This window comes from Cupressus sempervirens, chromosome 7 (genome assembly GCF_028749045.1).
Source record: "Cupressus sempervirens isolate cs-2001-9-10 chromosome 7, ASM2874904v1, whole genome shotgun sequence".
Taxonomy (NCBI): domain Eukaryota; kingdom Viridiplantae; phylum Streptophyta; class Pinopsida; order Cupressales; family Cupressaceae; genus Cupressus; species Cupressus sempervirens.
The window spans coordinates 528,705,922-528,719,580 of NC_143124.1; the positions used below are offsets into that span (position 1 = coordinate 528,705,922).

General features: G+C 38.0%; 1 protein-coding gene across 2 annotated transcripts in view; it reads right to left on the bottom strand.

Annotated features, from left to right (window-relative positions):
• Positions 1-13,659, bottom strand: part of LOC149547846 (ferrochelatase-2, chloroplastic-like) — a 77,325-nt gene that overhangs the window by 31,662 nt on the left and 32,004 nt on the right. For both annotated transcript variants that reach the window (XM_089791889.1, XM_089791888.1), the window contains exons 4-6: positions 8,180-8,546; positions 3,041-3,184; positions 1,972-2,073 (exon numbers count right to left, since the gene is read on the bottom strand). In XM_089791889.1, the coding sequence (XP_089648015.1) occupies positions 1,972-2,073; positions 3,041-3,184; positions 8,180-8,546 (613 nt within the window). The remainder of the gene's footprint in view (positions 1-1,971; positions 2,074-3,040; positions 3,185-8,179; positions 8,547-13,659) is intronic.

Here is a 13,659-nt window from a genome sequence, read left to right on the forward strand (position 1 = left end):
TGTTGGGGGGAAATGTTCTTTTTTATTTGAAGCTGAATAAAGAGAGAAGCCATGTGCTTCCTTCCAGTGCAACCCAGAAAATTCTTTTATGTTTTTCTTTTTATAACCAGTGGGGGTAGGGGGGCAATGGGGGGTAAAGTGTTCTGTCTTACTTGAATATGAATAAAGACAGGAGCCCTGCCTTTCCTTCTAGTGCAGCCCAAACAATATTTTATGTTACACTTTTTAAACCCAGCGGGGGGTAAAGGCCCAATTGGGGGGGAAATGTTCTTTCTTATTTGAAGCTGAATAAAGACCCCTGCCTTTCCTTCCAGTGCAGCCCAGGACAATTTTTTATTTTTTTATTTTTTAAACCAGCTGGGGTAGGAGGCCAGCTGAGTAGAGGGGCAGTGACACAAGTACATTCGTTTGCGTAATATACTATAGGGGGGCAGTGACACAAGTACATTCGTTTGCTAAAATATACTATAGGGTTGAGGGGCAGAGCCCTTGCCAACAAACTAAGGCCATGCCATCTTTCATAATTTTATCACTTCTAACAAACTGTAGACAGACCTTTCAATTACTCAACAGTCAACTCAGGCCATTAAGATTGTAGCCATTTGACACAAATATGACAAGAAACAAAGAAAAACAGAGCTTTATCAAGGCTCTGATAATTTTATAGGTGTTTGAATCTGCAGAGAAGACTCGCAAGCTACATGCAAGATTTGTCTAAAGGACTTGGCTCACAAAGCAGGTTTATTTGCGAGTCTGGTAAGAGTTGCTCAGTTTGCAAAAAGAGAAATTTACACAATATTTTTAGCATCAAAAAATTATACACTGAGATGAGGGGGAGACTGAGAATAGAGTGGTGTTGGAAAGTGATGTTTATTTTGTGAATGCTTTGGCACTTAGTGCTAATAGTATGTACCGTTAGTTCAATATGATGGTAGTTTACAATATATGTGATTCATTATAAATATCATAAGCTCAATATCATGGGTAGATTACTGTATAATTGGTTTCTTGTTTCCAGATATACGACCTATTACCTTCTATATATATATATATATATATATATATATATATATATATATATATATATATATATAATTTTCTTATACTCACCGGATCATTGTACAATACTGTATAGTTGGATTCTTGTTTCTAGATATACCATTTATTTACCATCTATAACTTAGACTACCATTTCCTATACTCATCAGATCATTGCACAATACACTTCAAAAATGAATCTTCTATTATTTTGTTATATTTTTGTGCTAGCTCTCTCCCTCTCTTTAACACAATGCCACGGTATTATCTATTAACATCATACACAGACACATAATCAGGCATCTGGGTGATCCAAGCATTTAGATGATCTCTCCAACATTCAAACTGCCCCAGTGACTAGGACACTTGGAGGCAATACCCCCTTTATATGGAACTGAACTGCCTGTTTCATTTGTTGTATAAAAATAGAACAGTTTCGTTTTAAGAAAATAAGTTCCCCTAAAAAGATAAAAGGCAACAATCATCCATGCAAATTCAGCACTTTATATTTACTTTTAAAATTTCCAGCTGCTTTTAGTTTATTTAAGTTGTTGCAATAGCCATCCCCTTCCCCACCATCCCCAAAATTTGGGAACAAGTTTGCTTTCAACCGACCTACATCTAAAAGTCCCCACATCCCGATATACTAGAAACTTAGAGAAACACTACTTATCTTTTGTAACACCTAGCTAAGTTGGCAATTTGAGCCACGTAATCTTTAGATGTCCATATGGATATAATGGCAGATAAGTTATATCACTTGTTTCTAACAATAGATCAAGTTAAACCTTATTATGAAAGCAGACAACCCATTTAAACTGGGTTCAAAGTATAAATATAAACAAACAAGAAAATAACTAATGCATTGCAGGTATCTGAGAAAAAATAGTTACTGATGCATTGTGTGAGTTTTCTGTGTAAACACTGCAATACCTGTTCTATTGCTTCTTCTGTAAATGGATACCAGTAGCGCATTCCAACGTATATTTTTGCTGGGGTCTTCTTGCCTTCTAAAGCGAGTTGCAATGCATCAGCCTATTAAAATTCAAATCAACGCCTTCATCACATTTATTTTAGGAAGAAATTTATTTCATACATAAAGAGAACACTGTCATGAATGGAAATTCATTAATATAACCACATATTCACAAAATTTCAAAATAAATCTCTGTATTTAGCAAGTTCTATAATATAGAATCTCAAGACAAGTTCGAGTTCATATTCAATGGCTTTTGGATTATTAGAATATTTTGATATGACTTTAATTGATAAGTAGGAGATAATTTCCACAACAAGTCAAATTGTGATATTGCTATCAGGATTTAACTGTGTGATTTTGAGTCAAACTCAATGACCCATGTTTCATGAGTAGTGATTCAACATGACTCCATCTCTCATGAGAATAAATGGAACACTTAGCACTCATTGGATCTAGGTGATGCTCACAAGAGTGAAGCATCGGGACTTCCCGGGAGGTCACCCATCCCAGTACTACTCCAGCCTGAAGCAAGTGGGGTTGCAAGCTTTGGGTTTAGCCATGGAGGAAACTCTGTAGTTAAGCGCGCTCAGGCTGGAGTAGTACTGGGATGGGTGACCTCCCAGGAAGTCCCGGTGCTTCACCCCTGTGAGCATCACCTAGATCCAATGAGTGCTAAGTGTTCCATTTATTCTCATGAGAGATGGATTCATGTTGAATCACTACTCATGAAACATGGGTTAATGAGTTTGACTCAAAATCACACAGTTAAATCCCGATAGCAATATCACAAAATGACTTTAATTTTCAATCAAAAAAATTACATTACCAAGTTAGCCAAAGATATCAAAATAATCTGGAACTTCATAATCACAAAACCTGTTTTGTGTTTTAACATATAGCATGTGCCTCTACGGTTGTTATTTTGTAGAAGAGTGTATTTTTTCTATTTCATAAAAGTTTTGTCAAAAAAAACCATTTAGATAAAAAAAAGTAGATATTTAAAAGTCAAAAAAGACAACAAACCTGCTCGTAAGTTATTTTTCGCAATGGTGAACCACCTCCTATAGCAGCATAACCTTCCCTACTTTTGGGAGCCCTGAATACAGAGATAAACTTCGCCAAAGGTCGCTGAAGGAACCGGAAGATCCTAGGCAGGCGAATAATGTCCTGTGCATTTCAAATACTCAATTGTTCATCCAAAAGTAGAAAAACATCAACTTCTTTATAATATATTTGCATCTTTACTCATTAGAGGACGCTACTGATACAAAGGCTAAGTTCCAAAAGCAGATACTAATATTACACTCTCTGAGTGCAAGAATCAAAATTAGTGAATTGATAATAACAAAACAAAAAATGCCAACAGTAATAAGAACTGTGATATCTGATTAGTTCAATTGAGGTCATAGCACCCACCTGGAGCCCATCCCAATTGCAGCCTGTCGACCTAAATGGCATGTGAAAAAATGGATGACGCCAGTGCAAGTCACAACTAATTTTTTATTGAGACCAAAAGCAATTCCATGTGTGAGGTGCAAAACTCTCGAAGCAGAATGCTTCAAGAAGGTTCTCAGCAAAAGCAATTATGCAGCAGAAATAAACAATTTGTAGAACATTTCTCAATTTGAACATACATCCAATATCCCCATCATAAAAGATAATTGTTTGAGAAATGAACGTAATAGGATTGTGAAGACCCTGGTCGTGGAAATTTGAACCTTCAAAAATCTAACAGTTTTGAATTATAAGTTTTAAACAAAAATTAAATAGCGCTACATTTGCATGGTAGAAGCAGGATTTAAGATTGATAACAATTACAGGTTCAAATATGAGCACTAATTTAAAAAATTCTGGAAAATCACTTGTATTGATCTTTCCCATCTGGATTGCAATTGCTTCACTTTATCAAAGAAATGGTTTGCTGGGTCATCAATGTTTACGAAGAACAAAACAGTTTCTAGAACTCACATATATAGAAATCCAAAGGGATCATTAACCTTGAGCCATATTCTAGGTGAAAGTTGAAATTCTGTATTTTGAGGATCGCTAACCTTCAGCCAAATTTTAGGTAAAAGTTGAAATTCATTAGACCCGAATGAAGATCATTACTATTATCTATGATGACAACCATTGAGGAGTAAGCAGAGTAGATTAAGAAGTAAATTACCACATTTGCCTAGTTTGATCTCAACCAATTCGTGAGTTTATATATTACTGATGTGATACTAGATCAAAGTCAGTCCAAAGACTGCATATAGATCAATTAAGCAAGTCATACATTTCAGGATTAATCCTGGGAGCACTGATGTATCTGGTTGACCAGAAAGACAGGAATATTTCTTAACAATAGAAGTCCTTTTGCTGTAAAGAATCGGATCAAGATTAATATTCCAAAAAGCATCAGAAATAGGTTCAGAGTCCTAAAATAATGTTTTGAATCTAAACATTGAAGTTCAGTTTATAGAATAGCTCATCCCTAATAATCAGGCAGGTCAGGACGATAATAAGCCTATAAAATAGTACTATTGAAACTAATTAAAGCACATATTGATAAGCTTGGAATGGACAATTCATCTAGCAGTAATTTAGAACAATCAAAGTCAATGGTATCATCCAGAATGCTGCTTAGCAAATGCTAGACTGGTGTTGAAAGGAATCGTATGGCTACCAGTATTGTTATGGAGGCACTCATCACCAAGTAAGTCATATGAAACATCTTAAAGATGTCTATTGATATTTTAGCCATTGACCAGATTCCAAATTTTGTTCCCTCAATAAAGCTGTTACCAAACTATGGGTATCTAAATCCTGAATGGTATTTAATTGTTGTTACCTATGTTTAACTGGGTGGCATGCACTCAAATGAACAAGATTCAAAACGAGGTAGTCAATAGACAAGCAAAAATGGCCCTCATCGGAATTCGTGAATTGTATGTACTATGGAGCAACAAAAGGGATGTACAACCATGTCACATTCTCTCTTTCGTATCTCTCCCATGAATATTAGGAAGGGTATGTGGGTGCAAGCTTTAAGTGACTCCTTTGATCATATTTTACCCCTAAGCTTCACCACCCCGAGTTTAAGGAGATCCTAACGCCAATACCTTAAGGGACCCTCCCATATAAATAGTTCATCAATAAAGGAAAGTGTTGGCAGTGTGGCAGTGGGTAGGTGGTCAAATAGAACAAACTTTGGTGTTCTTTATGGTCCATGCGCAAGGGCTCAACTTCAAAGTGATATTCAAGGGGATTTTAACTTACAGACCAGGATGGGCATCCTAGAATGGTCAATGAGGATCGCCTTATTGGAAACCACTATAATTCATTTCATGTCCCATCAGTTCCGCTGATTGTCTGTTTCAGGTGCATTTTATGCAGCCTATTTGCAAAAGTTAACAACTTGATTTGTTTTGAAAGGTTAAGAATTTCAGAAAGATTTCTCTAAGATGTGAAAGTTTGAACTGAATCCAACAAATCCTACCAGTCCAAAAATTCCAGAACTTCCTGGATTTGGTCAGTACAACTATTATTGTGGTTTATCTTAGGAGGTATTGCACAATGGTCAGGACAATCAACATGTAGCTGGAGTACAAAATGGACACTATAGTGAGAAGAAATTTCGTCAACTGAAAATAACTATTCTTCATGGTGCTAGACTGTTAGTTATCAAGCGAGACCTTATTATTGAGGAAGACAAAAGGTATCTTCTAAAATTTTATAATTTTGTTTATGAAAATGCAATTTAAAGGAAAGTAAAAGAAATATTATGAGGGTAGCATAACTTTGACAGGCACAAATCCACAATGATCTAGAGAACTTTGCAGCGAGTAAAGGATACAGCATAGTCAGATCATACCAAATTGGTACCTGAAATCCTATTCAAAATCAAACTTTGCATACAGTACCACTGCAACACAGATTCCACAAATCATGCCAATCATCATAAAGATAAATGCTCATTTTAACTACCTCCTTGGCATCCACACTAAGTAATAAGGATATGGATGGGCACCAAACCAACAGTCATACTTAACCAAACAGGCACAAAGATTCAAAGTCAATGTTAAATACTCCAACAGCAGCTCTTAATCAGCTACAAGACAAGTAGAAATGTTTTGTAAAAAGGTGAAGAGAAAATTCATGGAATTTGCCTCCAACATCAAATTTATATAAAATCTACTGAGCCCATTGCAAATAAGATAGCTAGCCACAAATAGTTTGCACCCAAATGGAAGGTGCTAGCAAGAAACAAAATCCTTTGAAAGTTGTATAGTTGCAATGAAGATTATGGGTAATCCAGAATCATAGAGGTAAGATCCTATGCTCCTTTGTTCTTCAATTTCACTATGAATTGGTATATTGGAGTTTACTATTAATTTACTCATGTCTTGTAAGGTTCTGTCATCTTGGAATCGATTCTATTTTGCTTTTTTCATTGCAAGTCATAATCACAATCTATATGGCTACTCTCTGATAAAAGATAGAGGTGTTATTTGGTTTTAGCAGAGACCCGTCAAAGGAACTACAGTTTTGAAATAATTATGGCATATGGTTCAAACTCAGGTTTCAGTCTTGAGTTCTGAGGTTCATTATTTTTCTCCCAGACTAGAGAGGCTCAGTTAGGCCATATAATACATACACATGTAATTACTAATATTAGAATGATTATATTATATAGAAAAGAAACATAATATGCACAACATGTACAAAACTATTTACAGAACACAGCTTATAAGTTCCAGTGTTGCCCGGGGACACATTTCCACGATAATTTGACCCATCCCCGAAACAAGGACATCTCGGAAAGTCGGAAATTTTTGAAAATCCATCCTCTGGCTGTCCCATAAAATTAATTTAAATAATGTTCGAGTTTTGATTATTTGTTTAAATTAAACCCTTATGTGAACTCGCAATTTAAATTATTTAACAAAAGCATTATATGTTAAAGTTCTATAATCTATATAAGCACACTTTATTCATGTTTTCATGTGAATATTCAAAATTTCCCTATATATTTTAAATTTTCCCTATTTTCTATATAGCCATCCCCGCTGCCATCCCCTGCTCCAAGAAAAAAAAGCCATCCTGTTTCCTTCCCCCCATCTCCCCCTCCCAGAAATCCACCATAAATTTGCTTGTAACTGAAGATTCAATATCAGCTGTAAATTGGTAAAGGTAAACCAAAATGGATTATATCAGTGCCAATGCACATAGAAAATCAATACAAATCTGAGAGAAGGAATGTCATCAGCTACTTCCTTAGGATCAAAAGCAATGTTATCAGCTAAATCCAGAGTAGCAACCTTGTGCCTCTTACCTTGGATTAAGCCTAGGGAAAATAGCTGGTTAGGGTTGGTTAAGTTTGTTTTCTGTTTTTTCTTCAATGAAAAATGGTATTTTTCAGTCCCAGGCAAATTCTTCCTAGGTTCAGTTGGGTTCACACAGGGTCTCCCCCAGGCTATGGACTCAATCTTGGTAGAACTGAACATAGCAAAGCCAAATCCACAACCTTGGGACTAGATATTGGACAAACGAGAGCCAAACATGGACCAGGATTCAGGATTCATATGTTGTCTGCACCAGTCTGGATTTGATCAGGGTTCTTGCAGAAGCTGATAAGAGGGGAATAAATTTATGTTAAGACATTGGGTTTTCAATATCTTTGATATGCATAAATCTACTTGTTTTGGTAAATATATTATCACTTTCAACAAAACTTACCTTTTTTTCCTTATTTTATGATTTTAACTATGACAAAAATATTTACTGAATAATTCAAATTACACATATAACAAGTAAAAGAATTTTATTTTCTATCTTCTAGAAGTCAATTGTCATAAAAAATGCCTTCAGTAATATACTGCTTAAAATTTTATTTACCATGTGATCATATGGAACTTTGGTTGAGCATGCTTCACAATCCATGTTTACCAACGAGCAATCGTTGAAATCGATGGTCATGCTTAAGATGTAAGATGTAATGTTCCTTTGCACTTGTAACTCTAGTTGCTATGCTAGATTATGATATATAAAAAGAATTCCACTAGGTAGTACAATACATCAGAAACCAAGAAGAACGCTTTAATGACGGGCACCTAACAAGCACAGGTATTACCTAGACTATCACAGAATTTTTATATTGTGTTGGGTCAATTAAAATACCGGATCAGAAAATAAGTTGAATAAGAAAGGTTGAACATCCTCAAGTTTGTCAGGTCCTCCAAGATTGAGCAATAAGACACCCACTCTATCCTGGTCAACACCAGCATCACTCACAGCATCACTCACTACTTCAATATTTTCTGCAAGCGGAAGTGCCCTTGAAGAGAAAAAGGTATTATCAACATGCTCCCTCTTCTTAATTGTTCTATACAAGAAAGGTTTCCACTGAAGTTGATTCTGACTAGTTAGATCATTTCTGGATAACTGCAATTTGCCGGAAGCTTTCTCTATAACCCTCCTTCTGTAAGGGGATGCCTTCGGTACTAATCCTTCAGAATCTGCAGAAATATGGGTTTTAAGACATGACCTACAATCAAAAGACATATAAGTGATAAGATTAGAAGCAGTGATAATATGAACAATATATATACAAATAATAAAGTAGAAAGGAAAAGTGATAAAGAACTAAATATACTATACATACAAGTTTATGCTTTAAACATTAGACCCACATGTTAGGAATATTACATTATTCATGTCTTTCGGATACATATGATAATCATTTGTTAGGTTTAATAGTATTGTTATGATTGGTAAGGAATTGGTTATCCCATGCATGTCTACATTAAGAGTGGTTAAATGAGCTCATCTATAATACAGGAGACATCACATAAGTCTATAAATTTGTATCATGTATTACTGAGCAATAATGAATAAATAAAGTATGAGTGTAATTGATTCTGAGCAGTCTAAAAAGCCAATATTGAGTCAGGACTGGCCAAATATCTGGTGACAACCATCTGAGTATAGTGGCTAAATGGCACATGGAAAGAGAGTCCGCATCTCTTCTGCATTTTTGTCTTGTTGTTGGCTGCGATTATCCCCATTCTCTGATTCAGCTGCCAGACAAGTTGATAGAATTGCCAAGATGGGGAAGAATGCCAACAAACTTAGCTCCAAAATCACAATCAAGGTGTGTATTGAAAAATTAGGTAGATTGTCACATTCCCATTCAATTTCCTGATTCACGGGATCTATCAATTCTTCTATTTTTTCATCAGATTCTTCTCTTTTTCAGATAGGCTTCGTGCCCTTAGAGCGAAGAGAAAGCTATTTTCTCTCCCCTCTAAAATTTATCTGGATGAAGATCTTACCAAAGCACAGGTTATAGAACTCAAACATGCTCGAGGAATTGTGGTAGATGCTAGGCGAGCTGGAAAATGGGCTGTTATTAGGAATCTTAGAGCTGTGTTTTGTGATTCTCCTCCTATTGGATGGGTACCGAGGAAAACCTCCAAACGGCATGACGGTTTCGACAGCAATCTGACAAGAGGAAGTCCCCTTCTCTTCTTGTCAACTGCTGGAATGGTAATGGCTCTTTATGGTCATTACCCGGTCTCTTTCATGATGCGGTGGGGTCCTCAGATATTTTGGCCATTACTGAGACTCGTGAGAGTCCCATGTGCCCTCCTCCAAGATAGCTTGGTTACCAATGCTTGTCAGTTTGCAGAGACAAGGTCCCTACTTCTAGTGGGGTCCATAGGCCTAGGGGTGTGGCTTGCTTGATACGTGATGATATTTTCAGTTTCACTTCAGTTGTTCACTCTGATGCCTTTGCCAGATTTATGTGGGTCCGAATTGGTCGGCTGAAGCACCGATGGAGAGACAATTTTCTTGTTGTTTGTTATTTTCCATCGACCTCCTCCCCTTATGCCATTCATGACCCTGAGAATGGGGATCCTTTTTGTAACCTTCAGGAGAGCATTTCATAGTTTGCGGCTTTGGGTGATATAATTATTCTTGGAGACTTCAATGCTTGAACTAGGGATCTTCAGATTCCTGTGCATGATCGTGGTTCAAATTCGAATTGCATTGCTGAGTTAGACCCGATTAGTATGGGACTTCAGCGCAACTCAAAGGACATTCTTGGATCGCTCTCATGTTATGGCCGCCACCTCCTCCAGCTCTGTGAGTCTTCTGGGTTGTTGATTCTGAACAGTTCATCCTTCCTTCTTGGATCGGACCCCTTTACCTACTGGCCACACTGTGGAAGTGCGAGCGTAGTTGACTATGTCATTACCTCTCCTTCCTTCATTTCTTCCATTCATAGTTTCACCATTTCTCATCTCCCCTTTGCTGATCATGCTCTTCTTAGCATTGCTACCTGCCCGTCGCACTCTCTCAAGCCTTCCCACTTCCCGACTGATACGGTTTCTATTCCTACCCATTTTCACTACCTCGAGAGCGATGGTGAGCTCTTTACTTACCACCTTAGGAGACTTCTAACACCTACTAATTTTAGTGAGTCGCATGCGGCCTCCAATAAGTTTGACTTACTTGCCTTTGCCACTTGGGGTTCTGCTCTTCTTTCTATCCCCCAATTCCCCTCCCTCGCTCAGAGCTAAGCGTCGAAATACTTGCCCTATGAATAAATGGTTTGATACTAATTGTAAGGCTTTCCATCGCTCTATTCGTGCCGCCTTTGAGACTCAGTCTCCTGTCTTCACCCACTTGCGCCTTTCATACCTCCACTTTCTTCACCACAAGAAATGTTATCTTTCATACCTCCACTTTCATACCTCCACTTTCTTCTCAGTGCAGAACCCTTTGCTCCACGCTTATTCAAAATCCCTAGATCTTTTGGCGTACCCTTTTCCCTCAGTGTTCCCCCTCGTCCTCCATTCTCAACTTCCACTCTTTGACCTCTCATATCATTACGCTTTATGACATTCCTAGGCAGCCACCTCTTCACTCCACTCCACCTCCATACTGCCATTTGTTCACCTACTCCAGTATTATTGAGGCCATTAGATCTTTGAGATGCAACAAAGTGACGAATGAGGATGGTTTCCAGGCAGAACTTTTCAAGCTTGGTGCTTCGGTTCTCAGATCTTACCTTCCTACACTCTTTAATAGAGTGGTTTGTACAAGGTTTCCTGAGTCCTGGTCAAGACATGTGGTTTACCCTATTCATAAGTCTAGGCCTACTTCCGACCCAAGTAACTACAGGACTATCATGATCGGGCATGCTTTTGCCAAACTTTATGCCACTACTCTGAACACCATGCTATCTAGTGAACTTGATAAAAGAGGTTGTAGAGCAAAAGGGCAAACTGGTTTTCAGGCAAACTATTAGACTATGGATCGCGTCTTCACGCTGCAGGCCATCACTGAGGAGGTTAGGCACTACTTTGAGAAGGTTTATTGTTGTTTTTTGGACTTCCGTACGGCTTTCGATTATGTTCCTAGGTTGGCCTTATTTCAAAGACTTCATGAGATTGGGATCTCAGATATGTTGCAAACTACTATAAAGAGGCTTTACGAGGTGACTTGTAGGTTCAAGACTCCGGAGGGCTTTTCTATTCCGATTCAGAGCACCATTGGGGTGAAACAGGTTTGCCCTCTTTCTCCTACATTGTTCAGTTTGTATATTGATGAGCTTGAGGATTTCCTTGTGAACTCCTCACAGTCGAGAGACGAGTGCTATTTACATCAGGTTTTGATCTCTATTCTCCTTTTTGCTAATGATGTAGTTCTTTTGGCCTTTTCTTTCGACAGTTTGTAGAGACTCCTTGATGGTCTGGCTTCTTTTTGTGATTAGTGTCAGCTCATGGTCAATTTGTCTAAGACTCGGGTTATGTTTTTTTTAAGTGTTTAAAGACCTCTCATCTTCATTTCTTCTTTTAGGGTCAGGAGGTTAAGATTACTTCCTCTTACATGTATCTCAACATGAAGTTCTCGAGGCTGCGCTTCAGCTTGAGACCGGCTACTCCGTCCTGAGTTAGTAAGGGCATGGGTCCCTTGCTTTGCTAGAAAGACAATGCTTCAGGCATCACTTCCAGGATATTTCGTCCAAGCTGTCCCTTTTAGACTCCTTGGTTCAACTGAAGTTCTCTATGGCTCAGTTTTTTGGGGGCCTTCTCTTATTGCTTCTAATTAGGCCTCTATTGAGCGAGTTCAGATGTTGTTACGGCGTATTATCAAATGTCACAGACTCACCCCCCACAGCATTGTCTTAGCTAAGTTTGGAGCTCATCCTTTCAAACTCGCAGCCATTTTTGACTTGATTTGGTTTCTTCATCGGCTTCGTGGTTTTATGGAGACGGGTGTTGACCAACACAGATACTCTCATCTGGCATACTGTTCTTCTATTGAGATTATGAGATCTGACACTTGTACTAGGTCTCGTTGTTGGTACGCCCAAGCCACCTCTTTGTTGGGCTCAATCGGGATTGAGATAGATCGCATTCCTCCTTACCAGTTTTCGTTGGATGCTCCTACTCATCTTCTACCCTCACGTCAAGAGTTGAATGAGCACGTCAAACAAGGTATATATAGACAATACATTACCACTACCTGGAGTAATCCCCTGGGGAGTTTGAGACCTAAGATAGCCTTCTATGCTGAGCATTTTCTTGAGATTTAGGATGGTATTATTGTTCGCCCTGCTTATCTTTATCGACGCTGGAGTCATGCCCTGTTGTTCTCTTTAGACTCTTTCAGAGTTGGCTCTCACTGGCTTAGGGTTTAGACCAATCACCATATGGATCGAGTTGATCAGATATGTTAACTGTGTACTTTGGCAGAGGTTGAGACTGAGATCCACTTCATTTTTTGATGTCCTCTCTACTATGAGATCAGAGGGAGATTTTACTGCCTTTTCAGAGAGTGTTTTTCTCTTTCAGCGTTGTTCAGCTATATTGACCAGTGGTGTCTTGCACTTTATTTTGAGAAGGTCGTCCACCTTCGGGAGAATACCCTACAATCATTTATACCTCAAAGTGTTTTTCAAACCAGCTCATCACCATCTTTTTCTCTCCCTTGTCTCCTCTACGAGGTTTGAAAACACCTTCCAACACTTCTCATTCCAAATCGGTTAAACACTGCACTAGTCTCTCCAAGCAGTGACAATCCTACAGCAGCTCTACACAACGTTCTAAGACTATGGATCATTCACGGTTTTATCCCTGTATTATTGATTTCTTTGTGACAAGGAAGGACCCTTAGTCCTTACCTTCTCTTTTCTCTAGTTTTGTGTCTTGCTTTTGTTTCTTCTCAGTCACCATTTGGTACTCTTGCTTTGGGCAGCTCTTCTGTTTGTATGCTCAATCCCATGAACCTTGGTGGTTTTTGGTTAGACATTAATAATATTATCTTATCTTATCTATATAAAATCCGCGAAATGCTACAAGCATTTGGTGAATTTAGATTATTATATTTTAAAACAATTATTATTGAGGATTAAATGGAGCAGCAGCCAATTTGTAATTACTTAATTGCTTTCTACTCCACAGGCTATCCTCTTGAGAAAGCTGAAGATTATACTGTTCTTCAGAAGCCCTTTCTTGTAAACCAACTAGTGTCCCAACATCTTCATCATAATCAATAGAAGGCATACAACCACGTCAAAGTAACTGGCATTCCTACTCCCCATTATGCACTTGTGAATAGGAATTGTCCCAATTAGGAGTTGGAAAACT